The sequence below is a fragment of the Bos grunniens genome, chromosome 2 (assembly GCF_055505025.1).
Source record: "Bos grunniens cultivar Pamir isolate PY7600 chromosome 2, Bosgru_T2T1.0, whole genome shotgun sequence".
Classification (NCBI taxonomy): Eukaryota; Metazoa; Chordata; class Mammalia; order Artiodactyla; family Bovidae; genus Bos; species Bos grunniens.
The window spans coordinates 15,043,111-15,063,434 of record NC_141166.1 but is presented as its reverse complement, the minus strand read 5'-3'; the positions used below and the strand labels follow the sequence as shown (position 1 = coordinate 15,063,434).

At 60.6% G+C, this 20,324-nt stretch overlaps 1 protein-coding gene across 12 annotated transcripts in view; it reads left to right on the top strand.

The window, feature by feature from the left end:
• ADGRB2 (adhesion G protein-coupled receptor B2) overlaps positions 1-19,698 on the top strand; it is a 37,235-nt gene extending 17,537 nt beyond the window's left edge. For 2 of the 12 annotated variants that reach the window (XM_086333675.1, XM_086333680.1), the window contains exons 3-30: positions 2,125-2,208; positions 2,465-2,629; positions 3,816-3,980; positions 4,579-4,743; positions 4,826-4,993; positions 5,068-5,169; positions 5,344-5,450; positions 6,222-6,416; positions 6,593-6,661; positions 6,739-6,847; positions 7,172-7,502; positions 7,882-7,987; positions 8,175-8,218; positions 8,484-8,610; positions 9,058-9,161; positions 9,264-9,366; positions 10,073-10,223; positions 10,434-10,503; positions 10,896-10,962; positions 11,096-11,181; positions 11,486-11,584; positions 13,645-13,816; positions 14,134-14,229; positions 14,577-14,616; positions 15,282-15,901; positions 18,236-18,271; positions 18,542-18,640; positions 19,209-19,698. In XM_086333675.1, coding sequence (XP_086189801.1) covers positions 2,125-2,208; positions 2,465-2,629; positions 3,816-3,980; positions 4,579-4,743; positions 4,826-4,993; positions 5,068-5,169; positions 5,344-5,450; positions 6,222-6,416; positions 6,593-6,661; positions 6,739-6,847; positions 7,172-7,502; positions 7,882-7,987; positions 8,175-8,218; positions 8,484-8,610; positions 9,058-9,161; positions 9,264-9,366; positions 10,073-10,223; positions 10,434-10,503; positions 10,896-10,962; positions 11,096-11,181; positions 11,486-11,584; positions 13,645-13,816; positions 14,134-14,229; positions 14,577-14,616; positions 15,282-15,901; positions 18,236-18,271; positions 18,542-18,640; positions 19,209-19,394 — 3,866 coding nt within the window. In that variant the 3' untranslated portion in view covers positions 19,395-19,698. The remainder of the gene's footprint in view (positions 1-2,124; positions 2,209-2,464; positions 2,630-3,815; positions 3,981-4,578; positions 4,744-4,825; positions 4,994-5,067; positions 5,170-5,343; positions 5,451-6,221; positions 6,417-6,592; positions 6,662-6,738; positions 6,848-7,171; positions 7,503-7,881; positions 7,988-8,174; positions 8,219-8,483; positions 8,611-9,057; positions 9,162-9,263; positions 9,367-10,072; positions 10,224-10,433; positions 10,504-10,895; positions 10,963-11,095; positions 11,182-11,485; positions 11,585-13,644; positions 13,817-14,133; positions 14,230-14,576; positions 14,617-15,281; positions 15,902-18,235; positions 18,272-18,541; positions 18,641-19,208) is intronic. The other 10 variants (XR_015139460.1, XR_015139451.1, XM_086333688.1 and 7 more) reach the window with 10 other exon arrangements.
• Positions 19,699-20,324: the final 626 nt, after the last annotated feature.

Here is a 20,324-nt window from a genome sequence, read left to right as displayed (position 1 = left end):
AGAGGACAAGGACTGCAGGAAAGTTGGGAGTTGGAGGGGGATGGTAAGAAGTCAGGATGTGCGTGTGTTGGTTGGGGGGCTTCCATGTCAAAGTTTCTGCAGTTTCTCATAAAGCAGCTTGTTGCAGAGGGAGTAGGCGGAGGTGGGCTTGAGGAGAGAGGTCGAGGTCTGGCACAGCTGCCGAGGTGGGGGACAGGGGAGGCAGGGAGCCCCGCATGCCCAGTGGATGTGCGGCCCTGAATCTGTCGTGGTGCCAGTTGGCACAACTGTGGATTTCTTCAGCAGCCTGGGGGTGGGTGTGGAGAAGGCGGTTTGTCACAGGCTCCAGGGCCTGGGAATGGCTGAGCGGGTGTGGTGGAAGGGCTGGATGAGGGGATTCAAGAACTTGCCAGACATGGCTCCAGCATCTTCACGGTGGCCTCGACAGAGACAGGACCCAAAGCGAGGCCAGGAGGGATGGCAGATGCTGTTCAAAGGGAGGAGGCCCAGGGGCCTGAGAGGTTGGTGAGGGGAGATGGTGAAAATAAGCCAGATAGTAGTGCCTTCTGAGGATTCTCCACATCCAAGCAGGGTGCTGAGGGCTTCATGGCCTCCGGTCGGGAAGTCCTCAATTCAGCCCTCGAGGTAGGGGGTATACTGAATATTGTTCTCCAGAAGTCAAAAAACAAGATCAGAGAGCCAAAGACACTTGCCCAAGGTCATGCAGCTGGTCAGTGTCCACACCCAAGGTAGGACCAGAGTTGCCTGACTCTGAAGCTGTCCTGGGGACAGAGGGCCCACAGGTTTCTGAGATGGTGGAGAAGTTTGAAGGATGAGGAAGATCAGTTGCTAGGCCTGGTGGCTGAATCGGAGGGAAGGGTCCAGGAGTGGATGAGACCAGAGGCTGGGCTGAGTGGCAGCTGAGGGCTCCTTGGACCTGCAGGTTTGCTCAGAGTGGCCACTTTCATACCTGGTCAGGAAGAGCTTTCTCTTAGGCTTGGCGGCAGAGGGCAGGAAGAGTATACAAACTTCGTGAATTCCTTCCAACATGGAGTGCCTGTGCTGTACTGACCTGGTGTTCAGAAATAGGAGAGGGCCTGGGGGTGGGGGAGAAGAGTACCTTCTAGTTTGGGGACGGCGTGGGCTGAGCCCTGTCCCAGAATTATGTTTGGGTCCCACCTGCCCCAGCAGCCTCTACATGGGCTGGGTCTTTCTCCCCTGTATTCATGTCTGCCACATGCCCGCTACCCAGCCTGAGGGAGGGGGCCTGATGAGCTCATGTCTGAGCAGGAGGGCCTGGCTTTGGAGAAAGGGAGCTCCCAGCCTCTCCTCCAGGGTTGGCGGTGCTTCCCAGGCCTAGACCAGACACATAAATCAGGGCAACCCAGAGCCCAGTGAGGCGGGGCCGGAGAGCAGCCGCAGACCCCAGAGCGCCCGCTGCTCTCTGGCCACAGAGCGGTGGGGCGTCGGGTCTGCTGGATGGAGGCACCTGCCCTAGGCCCTTAGGTCTTGGAGGAGCGGCATTCTGACCTGTGTCTCCAGGTCACAGTCCAGTGCTGCTTGGGCCCCAGGCCCAGCCCCTGACTTGGCAGGAATCATGTCCCACAGGCAGGACTGAGGGGTGGTCATGGCTGCTCACCTTGGCTGTTTGTCCGCCTTCGGGTCAGCCCTTCGGGTCAGGGGCAAGAGGCTGGACTTCCAGCTTACCAAGCTGTGTCATCTTGGATGAGACACTTCCCTTCTCTCCGGTCCTCAGTTTTCTCATCTTTAAACTGCGGCGATGGTCGCTACATCCCAGGCGAGGAGGGTTTAAGGAGATAGGTAAGGACAGCACTTGGCAGAGAAGCCTCCCAGAGCTCATTAATATGAGCGGCCACTCCCCTGCAGTCTCCCCTAGTCTGGCTGAGGCAAGAGGCAGATAGTTGTGAGGCTATGCGTGAACCCGGTGTGGCCTTCTGAGCCTCAGCTTCCTTATCTGTAAAATGGTGGTGGTGGTGGGGCAGGGGGCAGGACGTGATGCTCTCTCAGCGTCACCTGCAGCTGGTGCCAGACCCTCCAGCTGAGGGCAAGCAGACCCGCTCTGTGCCACTCTGGCAGGACGGAGCTGGCCTCTGCTGAGCCCCTGCCACCACCTCCGTGTTCCAGGTGAGGAGCCGGAAGAGGAACCGAAGGTGAAAACCCAGTGGCCAAGGTCTGCAGATGAGCCTGGGCTGTACATGGCACAGACAGGTAACTCGGGCCCACCTCCCTTCCTCTGTGGCGGGGGCCCGACTGTGTGGCGTCTGGTGGCATGTCTGCTTGGTGTGTGCCCGTCTGTGTCTGTGTCCTGGCGCTCAAGTCGTGTCTGTCTGCCATGTGACGCCTGTTGGGGCAGGGCGGGGTCGCCTCTTGAAGAGCCTGTCGCTCCGGGGTCAGGGTAAGAGGATTCCTAGGAGACAGTGCTTGGGAGATACCCCCTGCCGCCGACGCTGTCCCTCTCTCGTAGGCGACCCGGCAGCTGAGGAGTGGTCCCCGTGGAGCGTGTGTTCCCTGACGTGTGGGCAGGGCCTGCAGGTGCGGACCCGCTCCTGCGTGTCCTCCCCCTATGGGACCCTGTGCAGCGGGCCCCTGCGGGAGACCCGGCCCTGCAACAATTCAGCCACCTGCCCAGGTATGCCCATCCTCCCCGCCTGGTCTGCCTGCAGGGTCAGGTCCTGCCTGGGACTTGGGCAAGTTCATCTTCCAAAGATGGTTGGTTGCCTCCTCCTTACATTCAGCAAAGTTGACTGTCTGCCCCTGCCAGCCCACCACCATCCGTGCCCAGCCCCCACCCAGGGCATTGGGGACACAGATGAATCAGACCAGGGCCTGCAGTAGCGGGCTTGGTTCTGGGCACGTCACTCCCCTGATACCTGCATCCTGGTAATCAAGGCGTGTCTTGTTCCCCTTACTGTCCTCCCTGTTCCCTGTGCTCTGGCCACACTGGCACCTCTTGCACTTTTCCCACCTCCCTGCACTGGCTTATTCTCCTCCTATCCCCTCCACCTCCCCCTGGGCTATTAAAATTCAGCCTGTCCTTCAAGATCTGGGAGAAATGCCACTTTAAAAAATAAAAAGAAAAAGAAACTTTCTCTGACCATCCCCTCCCTCCTCTGACTGCCTGTCCTACTCCCCAGGGAGTCCCCTCTAGACCCTAAAGCCTTCCTTGGTTCAGCATGGAGTTGTTGGGAATGCGCATGCGCCTGAGGGGCCTGGCGGCTTTAGCGGGTCCTGCCCCTTGTGCCTGAGGGAGTGAAGTGGTGCCTAGGCCAGACCGACTCTTGGCTGGGAACTTAGAGTAGGGCTACCCGGGGGAAGGGGGTGTTGGCAACTGGGGGTGTGCAGGAGCTTGCAAAGGGCTGGGGCAAAGCTGTGTTCTGATGTGAGCTCTTTGTGTCAGTGTCCATGTGGAGGGTCATGTCTATTTGTGTGTCCACGTGCTTGGGATCGGGAGGGGCATTCTCTTGCCCCTGCCAGCCTTGTTGGATTCTCGCTCTGGGTCTGGGGTGGGGAGGGGTAGGGATGGGGTAAGGCGGGGTAGATCTTGAGCCCTTTCCTGGGCTTTCCTGTGCCCCCTGGCTCCCCTCCTGGGTTGATTCTAGTCTCCCAGGTCGGGTGTCCACAGGCAGTGTGGCCTGTGTGAGTTGGGACTAGAAGTCTGTGTCTTCTACAATCACCCTCAAAGGGCAGTGTCCTGAGGCCCAGGACAGAGCCAATGAGGAGCCGGGGCAGAGCCGCCGGAGCTCCTGATTGGTGGGCGGATGGCAGTGGGCGGGGCCAAGGTGCCGCCCAGCCACCGGCCACATGCTTCCTTGCAGTGCACGGCGTGTGGGAGGAGTGGGGGTCCTGGAGCCTGTGCTCCCGCAGCTGCGGGCGGGGGTCCCGGAGCCGGATGCGGACCTGCGTGCCCCCCCAGCACGGCGGCAAGGCCTGCGAGGGTCCCGAGCTGCAGACTAAGCTCTGCAGTATGGCCGCCTGCCCGGGTCAGTAGCACCCGTGGGCTTCCAGGCGGGCATTGCCCAGCCAGGGTGGGGGGTCGGGAAAGGGGAGGAAGTCAGGTCCAGTACCCTGCCCCTGGGGGACCCCAGGAACTTTGACCAAGCATGGGGAGACTGGCAAAGTCTACCTGCCAGTGTGGAAAGTGACCTGGCCCAGCACGTACTTGGAGTTGGCACCCAGAGACCCCCATCCAAGGGGGCTGCTTGCCCGTGCCCCTTCCCCCGAGCTATGCCTTGTCGTTCACAGCAGTTTGGAGCTCATGGCCAGCTGGACTCTGAGAGGACCCAAAGCTGGGCTTATATGTGGGCAAAGATCAGAAGGTGGCCCAGGGCCCATTTCCCTAGCCAGAAGAGAGTGTGCGTGCCTCAGTGCCGAGTGGAGAGGGTCCTGTGTTCCTGGAGCTGGTGGCAGGCAGGCCCAGGCCCAGGCACCACCAGCTCCCTCTAGCCCCCCTTCATCCACCCCTCTCCAGTGGGTCTGGCCTCGTTCAAATCTGAATGCCATCTCCCTGCAGGGCTTTATCCCAACCCATCCCCACACCCCTTGCTCAACAGCCACCCCTGCTTGTGTCTCCCCATGCAGTGGAAGGCCAGTGGCTAGAATGGGGTCCCTGGGGCCCATGTTCCACGTCTTGTGCCAACGGGACCCAGCAGCGCAGCCGGAAGTGCAGCGTGGCAGGCCCAGCCTGGGCCACGTGTGCCGGGGCCCTCACTGACACCCGGGAGTGCGGCAACCTTGAGTGCCCGGGTGAGTGTGCAGTGCAGAGGCAGCAGGTGGCGGCCCTGGACCAGGGGGCACCTGGGGCCACTCACGCCCCCCGTCTCTGCAGCCACAGATGGCAAGTGGGGGCCATGGAATGCGTGGAGCCTGTGTTCCAAGACATGTGACACAGGCTGGCAGCGCCGTTTCCGCATGTGCCAGGCCACAGGCGCTCAGGGCTACCCCTGCGAGGGCACTGGCGAGGAGGTGAAGCCCTGCAGCGAGAAGAGGTGTCCAGGTATTGCCCACCGGACCCTGGGGCTTGGGGGGAAAGTGCCTGGGCCTGGCTGAGCCCTGCCGCTGTACCCACAGCCTTCCATGAGATGTGCAGGGACGAGTACGTGATGCTGATGACATGGAAGAAGGCGGCTGCTGGCGAGATCATCTACAACAAGTGCCCCCCCAATGCCTCAGGTCAGGGGCAGGTGGCTCTCCCTGCAGGCCCCCCACTCCCCCTCCGCTGACATCCACCATCCCTGCTATTCCCTTCCAAGCCTCCGGCCTCTGTGAGCCTCCATCCTGAGGTGTGGAAGGAAGTGGGTGAGAGCTGAGCCCTCACATCCAGCCCTCTGTCCTGTCCCCCTGCAGGGTCTGCCAGCCGCCGCTGTCTGCTCAGTGCCCAGGGTGTGGCCTACTGGGGGCTGCCCAGCTTTGCCCGCTGCATCTCCCACGAGTACCGCTACTTGTATCTGTCAGTGAGTGCACCCTGCTGGGCTGGGGCGACATAGGGTCTATCCCAGGCTCTGGTGGGAGGTGGAGGGAGCTTGATTCTTGCTCATGCCCATGTGCCTTGGGCTATAGATGCGTGCCCACTTCTGCCAGCTCTGCCTGTCCTTGTCTGGCAAACTCCTATTCATCCCTCAATACCGGACTCTCTTCCCTTAGCCTTACTGCCTATGTCTCTGCACCTACAGCCCCCTGAGCTTCTGCCTCATTAGGTGTTGCGAGCTCATCACAGTGTCTGTGTCCTGTGAGTCTGTGAGCTCCTTGAGGACAGGAACAAAGTTGAAATTATTTTTATGTCCCCAGTGCCCAACCCAGGGCTCCCCATGGGGTAAAAATGGTGTTCGCGAACATGGCCTGTGTGTACTTGTCTGACTGGAACTGGTATTGTGTTTGTGCTTGGAACTTGTGTTTAAGAAGGGAGAGAGCACAGCGCACTTCAGCATGGGTGGACTCCTTTCCACTGGGGAGGTCCCTGGACTGTGTTTATCATCTTTTATATGTGCATCTGAGCTCCTTCCTTCTCTTGCTACTTCTATTTCAGTCTTTTTTTAAGTGTCTTTAGGGATACTCTCTCTCTGTATGTCTCTTCCTTAGATTCTCTCTCCCCGCAGTTCCTTTGAGCATCTCTATCTGACCTTCTCCCTCTGGATGCACATGGTGGCTGAACTGGAGTGGGACGGGCCAGGGGCTCGTCCCGGCTCTTGACGCTTCTGTTACAGTGGTCCCCCTGTCACCTGCAGCTTCGGGAGCACCTGGCCAAGGGGCAGCGCATGCTGGCGGGCGAGGGCATGTCTCAGGTGGTGCGCAGCCTGCAGGAGCTCCTGGCCCGGCGCACTTACTACAGCGGGGACCTGCTTTTCTCCGTGGACATTCTGAGGAACGTCACCGACACCTTCAAGAGAGCCACCTACGTGCCCTCGGCTGATGACGTGCAGGTATCACTGCTCTGTCAAGAGGAAGGGGGGCTGAAGGTTCAGAAGCCCTCTTTTGGAAGTGGGGGAGGCCAAGCCCCTGTAGCTGAGTCTGCAGGGGGTGTGGCAGGTGTGGCTGTGGCGGGGAAGCTACTGTCCCTGGGGTGGTGACCTCCTGACCCCCACTGCTGTCTCCCCAGCGCTTCTTCCAGGTGGTGAGCTTCATGGTAGATGCAGAGAACAAGGACAAGTGGGATGACGCTCAGCAGGTGAGGGGCTGGGCTACCAGGCTTCTTCCCCCGTGGCTCACTCCCACCTCGGCCCCTTACACCCTTTCTGTCCCCAGGTGTCCCCAGGCTCTGTGCACCTGCTCCGGGTGGTGGAAGACTTCATTCACCTGGTGGGCGATGCTCTCAAGGCCTTCCAGAGCTCTCTGATTGTCACAGATAACCTGGGTACAAAGAGGCAGGCCGGGGAGGGGCTGCTGGACGGGGCCAAATGCAGGATGCCATAGGGGAGGGGATGGTTTCCGAGGGCTCTTCCTGTTTTACTCTCCTGTTCTCCGGTCCTGTCCTCCCTCATTTAACTCCTTAATTTTTTGTCTCTCCATATTTTCTTCCCATTCCCCCATTTCTTTGTTGTTTCTCTATGTGTCCGCCCCACCTCTGTGTCTGTACCAACCTTGATGTCTCCATCTGCCTTCCTGCTCTGTCTCCCCCACGTCTGTCTCTTCCCCATGACGGTTCTCTCCGTCTCTTATCTCTCTCGGTCCATGGCAGTGATCAGCATTCAGCGAGAGCCTGTCTCCGCTGTTTCCAGCGACATCACGTTCCCCATGCGGGGCCGCCGGGGCATGAAGGACTGGGTGCGGTACTCAGAGGACCGCCTCTTCCTACCCAAGGAGGTGCTCAGCCTCTCCTCCCCAGGGAAGCCGGCCGCATCTGGGGCAGCGGGCAGCCTGGGCAGAGGGAGAGGCCCCGGAACCGTGCCCCCTGGCCCCGGCCACTCCCACCAGCGCCTCCTGCCGGCAGACCCCGAGGATTCCTCCTCCTACTTTGTGATTGGTGCTGTGCTCTACCGCACCCTGGGCCTCATCCTGCCACCACCCAGGTGAGTCCCTGGGAGGAGGGACGTGGATGGGTCTGCTGTAGATCCTGGCAGGCCCAGGTAAGGAAGGAGGGCTGAGCCTGCGATGGCCACAGGGGATCCGTCCGGAACCTCCCGCAGCCTCTTGGACCTTTTTCCTGGCTGGGGACACAGGTGCTTCTCAGAGATGTCCATTGCAGCTCCCAGAGGCTGCAGAGGAGTCCAGGGGGTGTTGGACCGGGTTCTAGACCTCACTCAAAGTCCTAGGCCCCACTGAACCCTAGGCCTTCCTCTAGCCTTGGCCCCATGGTAGCCTCCTGCCTTTGGTCCAAAGCACCTTCCAGGTTCCCAGCTAGGTGTGGATACCTGCTGGCAGGAGCTGACCTCAGCGTCTGTCCCCCAGGCCCCCGCTGGCTGTCACATCCAGGGTGATGACAGTGACCGTGAGGCCTCCCACCCAGCCACTAGCTGAGCCCCTCATCACAGTGGAGCTTTCCTACATCATCAATGTGAGTAGGGGCCTGGGCAGGGGACCCTGGGGTAATGCAGGAAGGGCAGGCCTGTCTGATGGGGAGGTGGTGTCCCCTTGACCGTGGGCTGAACCTCTGACCGGTGGGGCCCTGCCCTGCAGGATGGGTGGTGGTTGGGGTGGTGAGCACCTCACCCCGCACTGGACTCAGTTCCTCTGCTCCCCAGGGCACCACGGATCCCCATTGTGCCAGCTGGGACTACTCCAGAGCGTGAGTTGGGCCAGGGCTCAGTGCAGGGAAGGCTGCAGCCGCAGGACTCCCCTCGGGTGGGGGTGTCCCACCTGGAAGGCCAGAGGGCGGGTTCCTGGGCACCATCCTTGGCCTAAGGGATCAAGGGCAGACCCCGGGGCTCTGGCTGCCTGCCTCTTGGACGTGGCCTTGCCCTGGGTCTCACCTCTTCTTGGGCAGTGGCTGGCACTGGGGGTGGGACTGCCGAGCCAGGCTGGGACTCATTCCCCCTCTCCCTGGACCCAAGAGACGCCAGCTCAGGGGACTGGGATACCGAGAGCTGCCAGACGCTGGAGACACAGGCAGCCCACACCCGCTGCCAGTGCCAGCGCCTGTCCACCTTCGCCGTGCTGGCCCAGCCGCCCAAGGACCTGGTGAGTGGGAGGGAAGTGCCCAGGATGGACAGGAGAAGAGATTCCTGGGTGCCAGGGGCCATCTGTGGTGGTGGCAGGGGGGGGACCTGGGTGATCCTACATGGCATCTGAGTAGGTATATTTGTGGGAGGGCACAAGGAAGTCTGTGCCCCCGGGATGGTGCCCACAACGATGACACATGGCAGTGGGTGATTTGCCTACATGTACACACACGTGTGCATCTGGTTGTGAGCGGAAGAGTGGGTGACAGCATAAATACGCGTCTACGTATGTGACTGGGTCTGCTCCGTGCGCGTGTGAAGGCAGCAGTGAGCCCCCTCTGTGTGTACGCGTGACACAGATGGAGGTGCCAGTCTGTCCTAGACAGGAAGTGGGGGAGGGCGAGGGCACCCCTGCAGCTGCTCCCCACCCCCGTGACCCATCGGACTGTCTGCCCCTCTTCCCCAGACCCTGGAGCTGGCGGGCGCCCCCTCGGTCCCCCTTGTGATCGGCTGTGCTGTGTCCTGCATGGCACTGCTCACCCTGCTTGCCATCTACGCTGCCTTCTGGAGGTAGGTGGGATGGTGGGGGGTAGGGGTGGGGAAGGAGGTGTCCGGCCACCCCAGGTTGCTAGCTTTTCTGTGCCCACTGTGTACCCCCCACCCCACCCCCAGGTTCATAAAATCTGAACGCTCCATCATCTTGCTGAACTTCTGCCTGTCCATCCTGGCATCCAACATCCTCATCCTTGTGGGCCAGTCGCGGGTGCTGAGCAAGGCAGGTGCAGGCTCACAGGGGTGCCGGGGTGTGAGAGCGGGGTGAAGGGGGGGACGGCACACACGTGCGTGTGTATGAAACTGAAGTGCTGGATGTGTGTAGACTCTCAAGCGGGGGTTGTGAGAGAGTGCGAGTGGGAGCTGGTGTGTGTGAGCATCCATGCGGGCGTTGGAGAGGGGGGTGTGTGTGTTCCAGGGAGAGATGTCTGTGTACATCTGCGAACGTGGAGGTGAGCTGAGCGAGTGTGTGCACGTGTGTTGGGGGTGTCTGCCGGCAGGAAGGAGCCCAAGTGAAGCCTCTTGCACCCCTTGCCCACGTCTGATCTGTGCTGGCTGCCCCCCTTGTGCCCCCACGGCCCTCTCTACCTGTCGCCAGCCCTGCTGGTGCCAGACGTGTGGCCCACCCGGCCATGACGTCGCAGGCCCTCCTGTTTGTCCCCCTCCCTGGCAGCCCCGTCTGTGCGTGGGCAGCCCGCCTGCCTGCCCGCCCGCCCGCCCCTGGATGCCGAGCACCGTGTGCGTGTCACTGGGCCCGTGTCGTGCTGTGTGTGGGTGCAGGAAGACGGGGGTGCCTGGCAGGGCTCTGTGGGGGGTGGAGCTCAGGTGGGCGACCGTGGCAGCGCCCAGCAGCAGCGGGCGTGGGAAGCCCAGCGCCTCCCACCCTGGCGGCTGCTCAGGGCCGCTCCCTGCCTTTGGTCTCCCCGCAGGGTGTGTGTACCATGACTGCCGCCTTCCTGCACTTCTTCTTCCTGTCGTCCTTCTGCTGGGTGCTCACCGAGGCCTGGCAGTCCTACCTGGCTGTCATCGGGCGGATGCGCACCCGCCTCGTCCGCAAGCGCTTCCTCTGCCTGGGCTGGGGTGAGCAGGGCCCGTGCTGGACCCTGTCCCTGGGCCTCGGGGCGAGGGCAGCTGGAGAGCTTCAGCTTTGGCCCCTGGTCTGCTCTCTGGTGCCAGACGTGGCCCCGGCCCTGCTATCTGGGCACAGGGGTCAGCTGGGCTGGGGGTCTGGGAGGATGAAGGACCCCGAGGATGGGCGGCCGTCTCACTCTGGCTCCCCCACTCCCCCAGGTCTGCCTGCCCTGGTGGTGGCCGTGTCCGTCGGCTTTACCCGCACCAAAGGATACGGTACATCCAGCTAGTACGTGGGCCTCCCGGGGTGGGCAGCGGGGGTCTGTGGGCCTGATAGGGTTCCAGACTTCTTAGACTGCGATCCTGGCCCATGCCTGCTGTGGGCCTTCGGGCCAGTTGTCCCATGTCTGAGCCTCGGTTTCCCTGACTATAAAAGGCCGGGATTGGATGATCTCAGAACCGTTTACTCAGGGATCAGCCCTGTTTGACCCCCACGGTAGCCCCAGAGCCTTTGTTAGAGGGGTGACCGAGGCTCTGCAAGAGCCAGTGGCTCACTCTCACCCCGTCTGGGTCCTGGCCCCACGTGTGATGTGATCTGGCAGCTCAGGGAGTCCTGAGGGATGGTGTTTGAGGGTGGTGGCAAGCCTGGTATCTGATACCCCCTGTTTCCCCCTTCCCCAGCTGCTGGCTTTCTCTGGAGGGTGGCCTGCTTTATGCCTTCGTGGGCCCAGCAGCTGTAATTGTCCTGGTATGTGCCCCTGCAGTGTCTTGGGACGGGCGTGTGGCCCCAGGGGGTCTGCCTCCTCCACCTGGGGGTGTCCCTTCCAGGAGGGCATCTGGTGATCCTGTCTTCCCCCACTCCCACTCCACCGGGCCCCCAGGTGAATATGCTCATCGGAATCATCGTCTTCAACAAGCTCATGGCTCGCGATGGCATCTCAGACAAGTCCAAGAAGCAGAGGGCCGGGTAAGGGGAGGGGGGTTCTCTGTGCCGTGGCCTCATGGGCAGTGCTGTAGGCAGGGCGGGCCGCAGCCACCCTTGGAGACTCAGGGCTTGATGATGCGACTGGGGCTCCCTGGCCTTGGGGCATCAAGGGTGCAGGCAAGGTGGGCACCCGGTGTGCTCAGCTGCAGCCCCTCGCCCACCCTAACCCACCTCTCTCTCTCTCATCTGCCCTCCCCCTCCCACCCCACTCGGGGCTCACACCGCCCCATCTCCTCCCATTTCCTGTGTGTCTCCCCCCTTCTCCCATGTCTGTGCCGCCCCCGAGGTCGGAGCGGTGCCCCTGGGCCAGCCTGCTCCTCCCCTGCTCAGCGTGTGGAGCGGTCCCCAGCCCCCTGCTCAGCTCAGCCTCGGCCAGGAACGCCATGTTAGTTGTGCCCCCGTGGGAAAGGGGGGTGGGCAGGGGCAAAAGAATGGGGGGCAGTGCTCGTGGTTGGGGGGGAGGAGGGATTCAGCCCAGCGCCCTGCCAACTCCTCCCACTCTCAAGGGTGATAGCAAAGGGGGCACAGGGAATGAATGTCTGTGCCTTCCAGAATATGCTGGAGTCCTGTGCCCCCGCCACGTTGCTCCCCGCCCCTGCCCCCCACCCCCGGCTTACATTTTATTCAGGCACAGCCACACCCTCCTCCTTACACCCCCAACCTACAGAGTCTCATAGAATCTTCGGCTCTCAGAATTTTTGAGCCCAAAGAACCTTAGAATTAGAATGATAGAATCTTAGAATAAGACAATCAGAAGCTAAGAATGTTCGAGTGAGTGAATCAGAGAGTCTTATCATCTGTCATAGAATCTGAGATTTAGAATTTCAGAGGCATTGACTCTCACAATCAGTTGGAGGACAGAGAAGCTTGGAGGTAGGGAATCATTAGGCTGAGATGTCCCCTGGCAGCTGTGATTCTTAAAATCCCAGCCACACAAGAGTAGAATGAATGAATGAACTCACAAGGGTTTCAGGCCCAACCTTCCACTGAGGGCCAGAAAGGCAGCTAACCCTCCCTTGACCAGTGAGGGCCAGCTCTGGCTTGCTCACCTCCAGGGTCAGGGAGCTCACTGCCTGTGGAGGTGGCAGGGACCATCTCCAGGAGCTCCATGTAGTAGAAAGCTCCCTCTCACTTGGGCTGCCATCTGCTTCTCTGATCCAGTCTCTCAGAACTAACAGTCAAAAGCCTGGGCTTCAGAGGCAGCCAAGTTGAGTTTGCATCCTGGCTCTGGCTCTGCCTCTGCCCAGCTGGGCACACTCCAGTTTTCTCATCTGTAAATTGGGATAATAATCGCCATGCCTCTTTATTAGAGTTGTTTTGGCCACAGTGTGACTCATGTATGTAAAGTATTCGGTGTAGGGCCTGGCAGAGCATTGGTGGTTAATCAATGGCAGCTCTCATGACTGTGATGAGGCCCTCTCTGTAGTCTTGGCTCTGCCCCCCCCGGGGGTTGTAGAGGCCACTGTGCCCGCTCCCTGCCAGGGTGAACAACCCTGGACCACTCTTCCTAGGACAGGTCTTGGCCCCCTGCCCATGTCTCTGCCTTGTCCAGAGCCATGCCCACTCCTGCCTGCCTCTCCCACCCCAGTGTTCATGAGGCAGAGTGGGCAGGGTGGCATGGAGGGCAAGGCTGCCCCCACTGTGCCCTCATCGACTATTGCTGGTGGGGGCAGGCTGACACTGGTGCCCGGATGCCAGGGACCCTCTGCCTTTTTTCTCTGCCCTCCTTTGTCAAGGAGGCTGGGGACATGTGGGTTTGGCCCTGACCCCTGCCCTCCCCCTCCCACCCCCCTACCCCACCCCCTCCACCCCCGCCAGCTATGGTCTTTCTGCCCAGCTCTGAGCAGGCACCCTAGAGCCTGGCACCTCCTCCTTGGGAAACGGAGGCAGAGGAGCCCCTGCCGCCCTGGCCCCTCATCTCCCCTGAATATTTGTGCTCTGTGATGTCCTCCGTCCTCTCCAGCCGTTTAATCTTCCAGTGTGTCTCTGCCCGTCTCATCCCCGCTCTCACCGTGTCTGTCTTGCTTCGTCCCTCTTCCTCTCCTCCCCTCCCAGAGTCTCTGGGGATGCGGCCCAGGCCTGTGATTTTGTGCAAATTGGGGCTAAAACTCACAGCATCTGTACCTGTCTCCCTCCCCCTCTGTCCCACTGGTTCTCTCCAGTCTCTCCGTCTGTCACCTGATGCTGCCTCTGGCTCCGTCCCCGTGTCAGTGTGTCTGTCCCCTCCTCCTTCCTGGTCCCCCAGTTTTCTGCTCTTTGTCTTTGTTCCGATTCTCTGCCCCCAGCTGCTCAGCCCCTCTCTGCCAGGGGACATGACTGGGGTTGTATCGTTGGGGGCCCCGCCAGTCTTGGGCAGCTCAAGGGCCCCAGGCTGAGTGCAGGCCCAGGCTCAGTCCAGCCTGGTCCCTGGGAAGGTCCCCGACGGACCATCTGCCTCGTCCTCAGGGCCTCACTCTGGAGCTCCTGCGTGGTGCTGCCCCTGCTGGCGCTCACCTGGATGTCTGCCGTCCTGGCCATGACAGACCGCCGCTCCGTCCTCTTCCAGGCCCTGTTCGCGGTCTTCAACTCTGCTCAGGGCTTTGTCATCACGGCCGTCCACTGCTTCCTGCGCCGAGAGGTGGGCTGGGCCTCTCCCTGGCCACATCCACCCCTGCCCGTGACCACGCTGGTCCCTTGCCACTCCCTATGGTGCAGACGAGCACAGCTGGGGAGGATTAAGGCCCTGGCCAGGCCCCCATTTGCGCAGCTCTTGGTGTGGAAGCTGATAACCTGGGCAGCCTTGGCCCCCCTGGGGCTCCTTCTACCCACCCCCCTAGGCTGGATACGCTGCTTTGCTTCCATGCCCATCTGGGTGCCTGGGGTGGAAGGCACAGCTCGCCGTAGCCAAGGGGCCCTGTGGTGGCCTCAGGCCCAGCAGGCACCTGCTGTCCCCAGGTCCAGGACGTGGTGAAGTGCCAGATGGGTGTGTGTCGGGCTGATGAGAGTGAAGACTCCCCCGACTCATGTAAGAACGGGCAGCTGCAGATCCTGGTGAGTGAGGAGGCCCAGGCAGGGCACAGGTCAGTTCTGAGTGCCCCCTGCCCTAGACCCCTCACCTTCCCCTTCACTCTGCTCTGTCCCCATCTTTCTGGGTACAGAGATCAGGTTTGATTCTGGCTCAGCCGCTAACAGCTGAGTGGCCTTGGGCAAGTCCCCCCTTCAGATATCCCCCGCTCTTGGGTGGGGCTGGAGGAGACCACACCGGGGGCCCCTCTGCTCTGTTGGGCAATGTGCCATGGGCAGACCGTCTGGCTGGGTAGGGAGGGGCCTGAGTTCCCTCCCACCCTGATACATGGATCCTCTCTCTGCCTGTCTGCTCTCTCCCTCTCTGCCTATAGTCAGACTTTGAAAAAGATGTGGATCTGGCTTGTCAGACTGGTGAGTGTGCCAGGGCAGCGCTGAGAATGGCCCCAGATACGGGGATGAACAGGGGGCCCCCCAGCCCTACCATGGGACGCTCCAGTGGATTCTGGCTGTGGGGTCCAGCTTTTGAGTCAGGCAGCCCTGAGCTGGAGTCAAGGCTGTGAATACCACCCACTGTATGACTTTGAGTGGACAGCTTACTCCTGGAGCCTCACTTATAAAGGAGAGAAATCTCTTCTCTAGGGTGGATAGGAGCCTTAAATCAATTAGGGGACCAAATGCCTAGCAGGGTGCTCAGCACCAAGTGGCTGTTATATTATTGTGTCATTTCCATGATTCTTATCAGAATCTCCAAGTTTTGTCACCTAGGGCGGAGCTGCCCAAGGAGCAGGGAGGAACACGGCCCTTTTGACAGCCTTGGGGCTCTGGGGTCGGAGGTCAGGACCTGCACCTGGGCACCGTGGGGGCAGGGGCCTTGGCTTCATTCCTTGCTTTGCCTGGCTGTGGACCTCGGGGATAGTCACCGTCTTAATCCCCGTGTTAATCACCCAGCCGTCACTCTGGGACTCAGTTGCCCCTAGCGTCCAAGCTCAGGGCCTTGGTACCTGCCCAGCCTGGGCAAGGAGACATCTGGGGGCTCCTGCTCCCCCGGACTGACTTCTCTCTGCTCCTGCCCCCAGTGCTGTTCAAGGAGGTCAACACTTGCAACCCATCCACCATCACGGGCACGCTGTCCCGCTTGTCTCTGGACGAGGATGAGGAGCCCAAGTCCTGCCTCGTGGGCCCCGAGGGCAGCCTCAGCTTCTCACCACTGCCTGGCAACATCCTGGTGCCCATGGCAGCCTCACCAGGGCTGGGGGAGCCACCGCCCCCGCAGGAGGCCAACCCCGTGTACATGTGTGGAGAGGGCGGCCTGCGGCAGCTGGACCTCACATGGCTGCGGCCGGCCGAGCCGGGCTCCGAGGGGGACTACATGGTGCTGCCCCGGAGGACTCTGAGTCTGCAGCCTGGCGGCGGGGGCGGAGGTGGCGAGGATCCCCCGCGGGCCCGGCCTGAGGGCACCCCCCGGCGGGCCTCCAAGTCCCTGGGCCACACCGAAGCCTACCCCAGCTTCCTGTCTGTGGAACACTCGGGCCTGGGGCTGGGCCCTGCCTATGGGTCTCTACAGAACCCCTACGGGATGACCTTCCAACCGCCGCCGCCAACACCCAGCGCCCGCCAGGTGCCAGAGCCGGGGGAGCGCAGCCGGACCATGCCCCGAACTGTGCCTGGCTCCACCATGAAGCTGGGCTCCCTGGAGGTGAGGAGCTGCCGGGCTTGGGGCTGGGGGTCAGAGGCCTGCCCTAGGGCGCCCGTCACTGTTTGGCAGCAGCCGGGAAGGGACAGCTGGCAGCCTCCTTATACAAAGTCCCAGGAAGTATACGTGCTGTGGGCTTCTCCTCCGTTGATGCCCACGGCGGCTCCAAGGGAATCCTGGCTCCTGTGAGCTCCTCAGATGGGCCTGGTCTCCACACGCTGAGGGTGCCCTTCTCGAAGGTGCTCACATTTGCTTGAGTGCCCGTTTTGGGGTGAACTGGTCAGGGTGGGCCCTCCTTAAAGGGGCCCATGGCTCAGACCTGGTGCCTTATTGCTAGGGAAGCCGTATCTAGGGGCCGAGAACCTGGGCCTCCAAGTCCCTGAGTTCAGATCTGAGCGCTGCTGGATCAGCAATGAGATCTGGTGCCCAGTCTCCCCTCCCTGAGACTCATGTAATCTCTCTTCACTCTAATCTCTCTGAGCCTCAGTCTCCTCATTTGTAAAGTGGGGATAACGTAGCAGCCTCTTGGTAGAGTTGCGAGGACTAATTGATGGATATAAAACATTTATCTCTGTGTGGAGCAGGTAGAAAGTGCTAGATAATTGAGGAGTGCTACTGTTACCGTTCCTGAGATCAGCCTCAGGCACTGCCCACAGGCCTGTGGTAATTGCCTCGCTCTTCCCCCCCGGGGAAAACAAGCCCCTCTCTTTCCATGCCTATGTGTTTTCTGTGGCTGCCCTGCCTTCTGTCTGGCTCCCTCAGGCCCACTCCCTGCAGGGAATCACTGGCAACAAGCAGTTGATAGTGACCCACTGTAGAACTCTAGAACATTCTAGAACTTTCATTGGCAGGATGAGGAAGGTGTGGATGAGGGAAGGGGCAGGAGTCACTGCTTGGGCACTGTTGGCTGCTCATGTTTGGGCCCCAGAAACTGGCTCCCCATCCTCCCTATGGAGAAAACTAAGTTAGCAGCTAGAAGGTTCGCAAGTTTAGTTTTTCCTCCCAAAATGTTTCTTGAACATTTGGTGCCTGCTCCTGCCGCAGATGGCAGAAACAGGAAGGCGTCACAAAGACAGAAAACTCTCGACACGGGCAGTGGGGAGGGGAGCGCTCAGCATCATGGCAGGTTTTGTTCTGTGGACACCTGCCCATACTTGGGCCCCTGAGGAGGGGCCAGCACTGGGCTCCTTGTGTGGGAGGTAGCAATAAACGTGGCAGAGCCTTAAGGGGTCAGGAATGACGTCCAGAATTCTGGTGTGGGCAACTGCGATGGGGCGGGGGCGGAGGAGTGCGTTTGGGGCGGGGGAAGTTAGAGTTTATTCCATTGGGCGCAGCTGTGTGCGCGGTGTCTGTGGACATGAGGGAGCAAGGAGAAGGAGTCCCACGGCCTCTGAAAGTGCAGTGTGACCAGAAATGGGGAGGACACGCACGTGCATGGTGAAGGACTGGGGAGAGTCCAGGGCAGAGTATCGGGGCCTAGAGTTGGAGAAGTCAGGGTGGGTGGCTGAGAAAGAGCAGGCAGGGAGGTGGAAGGACCAGGAGAGGGTGTCACCAACTGCAGTGGTGGTGAGTGTGTGTGCAGGCCTGGGACTGGGGAAATCTAGATGGTGATTTTAGCCACATTCTTGAGGACTTGTGGGCAAGTCCCTTCTCCCTGGACCTGTTTCCCTGGTATAACATGGGAAGGTTGGTCTTGGTCTCATGAGTGCTCCCATGCTGACATTCTGAGACGCTGAGGACTTCTTGAGTGGCACTGGACGCAGAGTAGGCCACCGGGGCCTTGAAGGTGGTCTTGGGCAAGTGAGAGTCGGGAGAGGCATGAGGGACGGAGGCGGGGCCGAGTTTGGCAGAAAAAAGGGACAAATTGCAATCGAAGGAAGGCTTCTGTGATGCTGAGTCCTGTATCTGCAGTGGGATGGAGGTTTCCAGGGAGAGGGGAGCCTGTTGGTGTCAGAGAGGATGGGACGAAGTGGGTCAGGACAGGGATTGCCTCTGGGGCACAGAAGAAGGAGGGTCTGCCCTGTGGTCTGGCCTGGGGATCTGTGTCCCTGCCTCGTTGGAAGTCTGCACTGTGGCATCTGGTCGCTGTGTAGGTGCACGTCTACTCGTGTGCCCGCCTGCGTGTACCCCTTGGGGTGGGATTGCACTTCAGTGCCTCATCTCTCATGCCTCTGCCCCATTTCCACAACCTCAAGGGCTACCCTTTAAAGGATTCCTAACTCCTGGGCCTAGGCAGGGGGACAGACCCCAAGGGAGCAGACTTCCTGTCTCTAAAGCCCCTGCACTTGGTTAAAAAGTTCTCTTCTCCTTCACTGCCTCCTGGTTGCTCCTTCTCAGCGAAAGAAGTTACGGTATTCAGACCTGGACTTTGAGGTAAGTGCTCCAGTGCACGTGTGTGTTGAATTGTGTGTGTGTGGGGTGGGGGGGTGTCTGGCCGTGGAGGGTCCCCTCCTAAAATTAATCCAAGCGCCAGTGCACGGCATGAGCCCATGACAGTCCCTCCGCTGCCCAAGGCCAGAGCTCTGGGGTGAAGACTAAACCAGGCCTTGTCCCAGAGGGGGCCCAGTAGCAGGCGGGGATGTGGGGACCCAGGTGCTGAGTGCCCCGTGGGGAGCACCTCTCCTGACGCCCTGTGGCTCCCAGAAGGTGATGCACACCCGGAAACGGCACTCAGAACTCTACCACGAGCTCAACCAGAAGTTCCACACTTTCGACCGCTACCGCAGCCAGTCCACGGCCAAGGTGAGAGCTCCTCCTATGGCTGCCGCTGCCCAGAGCTGCGGGCCCGACCGGGCACAGTGGCCCCTGTGGTCAGACTCTGAGCCATGGTCCCCTGTTGCAGAGGGAGAAGCCGGTGGGGGGCGGTGTGTGTGTGTCTGTGCGTGTCCCTGGGTGGGGCAGCCAGATGGAGCGTGTCCAGCATAAGTACCCGGACTGGGTAGGGGTGAGGTGGCCCATGAGGTACTCATTTTCTCCCTGCCCTCCTCCCCAGCCTCAGCCCGCCTCACCAAGGGCCTGCCTGTGGCATAAGCAACAGTCTGGGGTTTTGGGGGAGGTGGTATCGGTGGGGGCTCCCCCAGGATCTTGAGGAGGATGGGCAGACAGGAGACATGGTCTCAGGGGCCCGCTCTGAGCACAGGGGTCAGGAACCCAGCTCTGGAACCGGTGGATCTGGATTTGAACCTCACTTGATTGGTGGTAACGTGGGACATCACCAGCCCTCTCCCTGGGCCTCTTCAGTTGGTTCTTCTGTACAACGGGCGGGAGGGTTTTGGCCCATCTCCACCGGCCCTTTTTGCTCCACCCACAGGAGAAGCCCAGTCCAGGGGAGCGTCCCGGCTTATCCCAACAGCGGCGACATCAGAGCTGGAGCACCTTCAAGTCTATGACGCTGGGCTCGCTGCCCCCCAAGCCCCGAGAGCGGCTGGCCCTGCACCGGGCAACAGCCTGGGAACCCACAGAACCACCGGACGGCGACTTCCAGACGGAGGTGTGAGTGCCACGCCGGACTGCCCACTGCGTATAAATATTATATATCTCTCTATTTTCACACTCCACTTTGGAACTACCCAGGAGCCAGCGCCCCCTCCCCTCTCCCGAGGGCTGGGCAGGGAGGCACAGTGGACTCGGCCAGGCTGGGGGAGCCAGACACGGTGTGCCCGGGGGGCCGGGGCTCTTCCCTGTTTCTCAGAGGCCCCTCAGCTCCTGGAGCCCCATCTTCACCCCCAGCCTGTCTGTCCCTGTCCCTGGCTGGGGAGGGGGGAGGGAAACTTTGTTGGGAATAAACTTCACTCTGTGGATTTTGCTTCTGAGCTGCTTGCTTCCCCAGGAGAAGGCCCAGCCCTGGGACCCTCAGCTTTGTTCCTCTGTCTCTGTGATTCACTTCTCTTGGTCTTAACACATTGTGATGGGGTCCATCTGGGAGGGGAGGGTGGCCTGGGCTATGACCTCATCTTTACACCTGACTCTCTGGGTGACCCTGGACACATCCCTTCCCCTGTTGGGGTATAGGGTAAGCAGATTGGGAATGTAGGGTGGGGCCCCTTGAAGCCAGACTTCCTCAGTGGCTGTGATGGGCATGGCTGCCTTTCACTGAGACCCAGAGGCCAGGCAGAGCTTAGTGACCTCAGTTTCCTCATCTGTGAAATGGGGATGGTGACAGTACCTACCTCATAGGGTTGTTATGAGAATGAAACAATGTAACAGATATAAAGAGCTTAGTAAGTGCCTGGTACATTAGCTGTTTAAGTATTAGCTGTTGTCTGCAGTACTTGGTCTCCTGCTGTGCACCATGTTAGGAGCTCCATGCCCTCGGCCTGGACCCCTCACCACAACTTTGCAGGAAGGTTTCAGGCGGCCCATTTTGTGGATAAGAAAATGAAGCCAGAGGTGGGAAATGACTTGCTCAAGGCCACAGTCAGAGGCA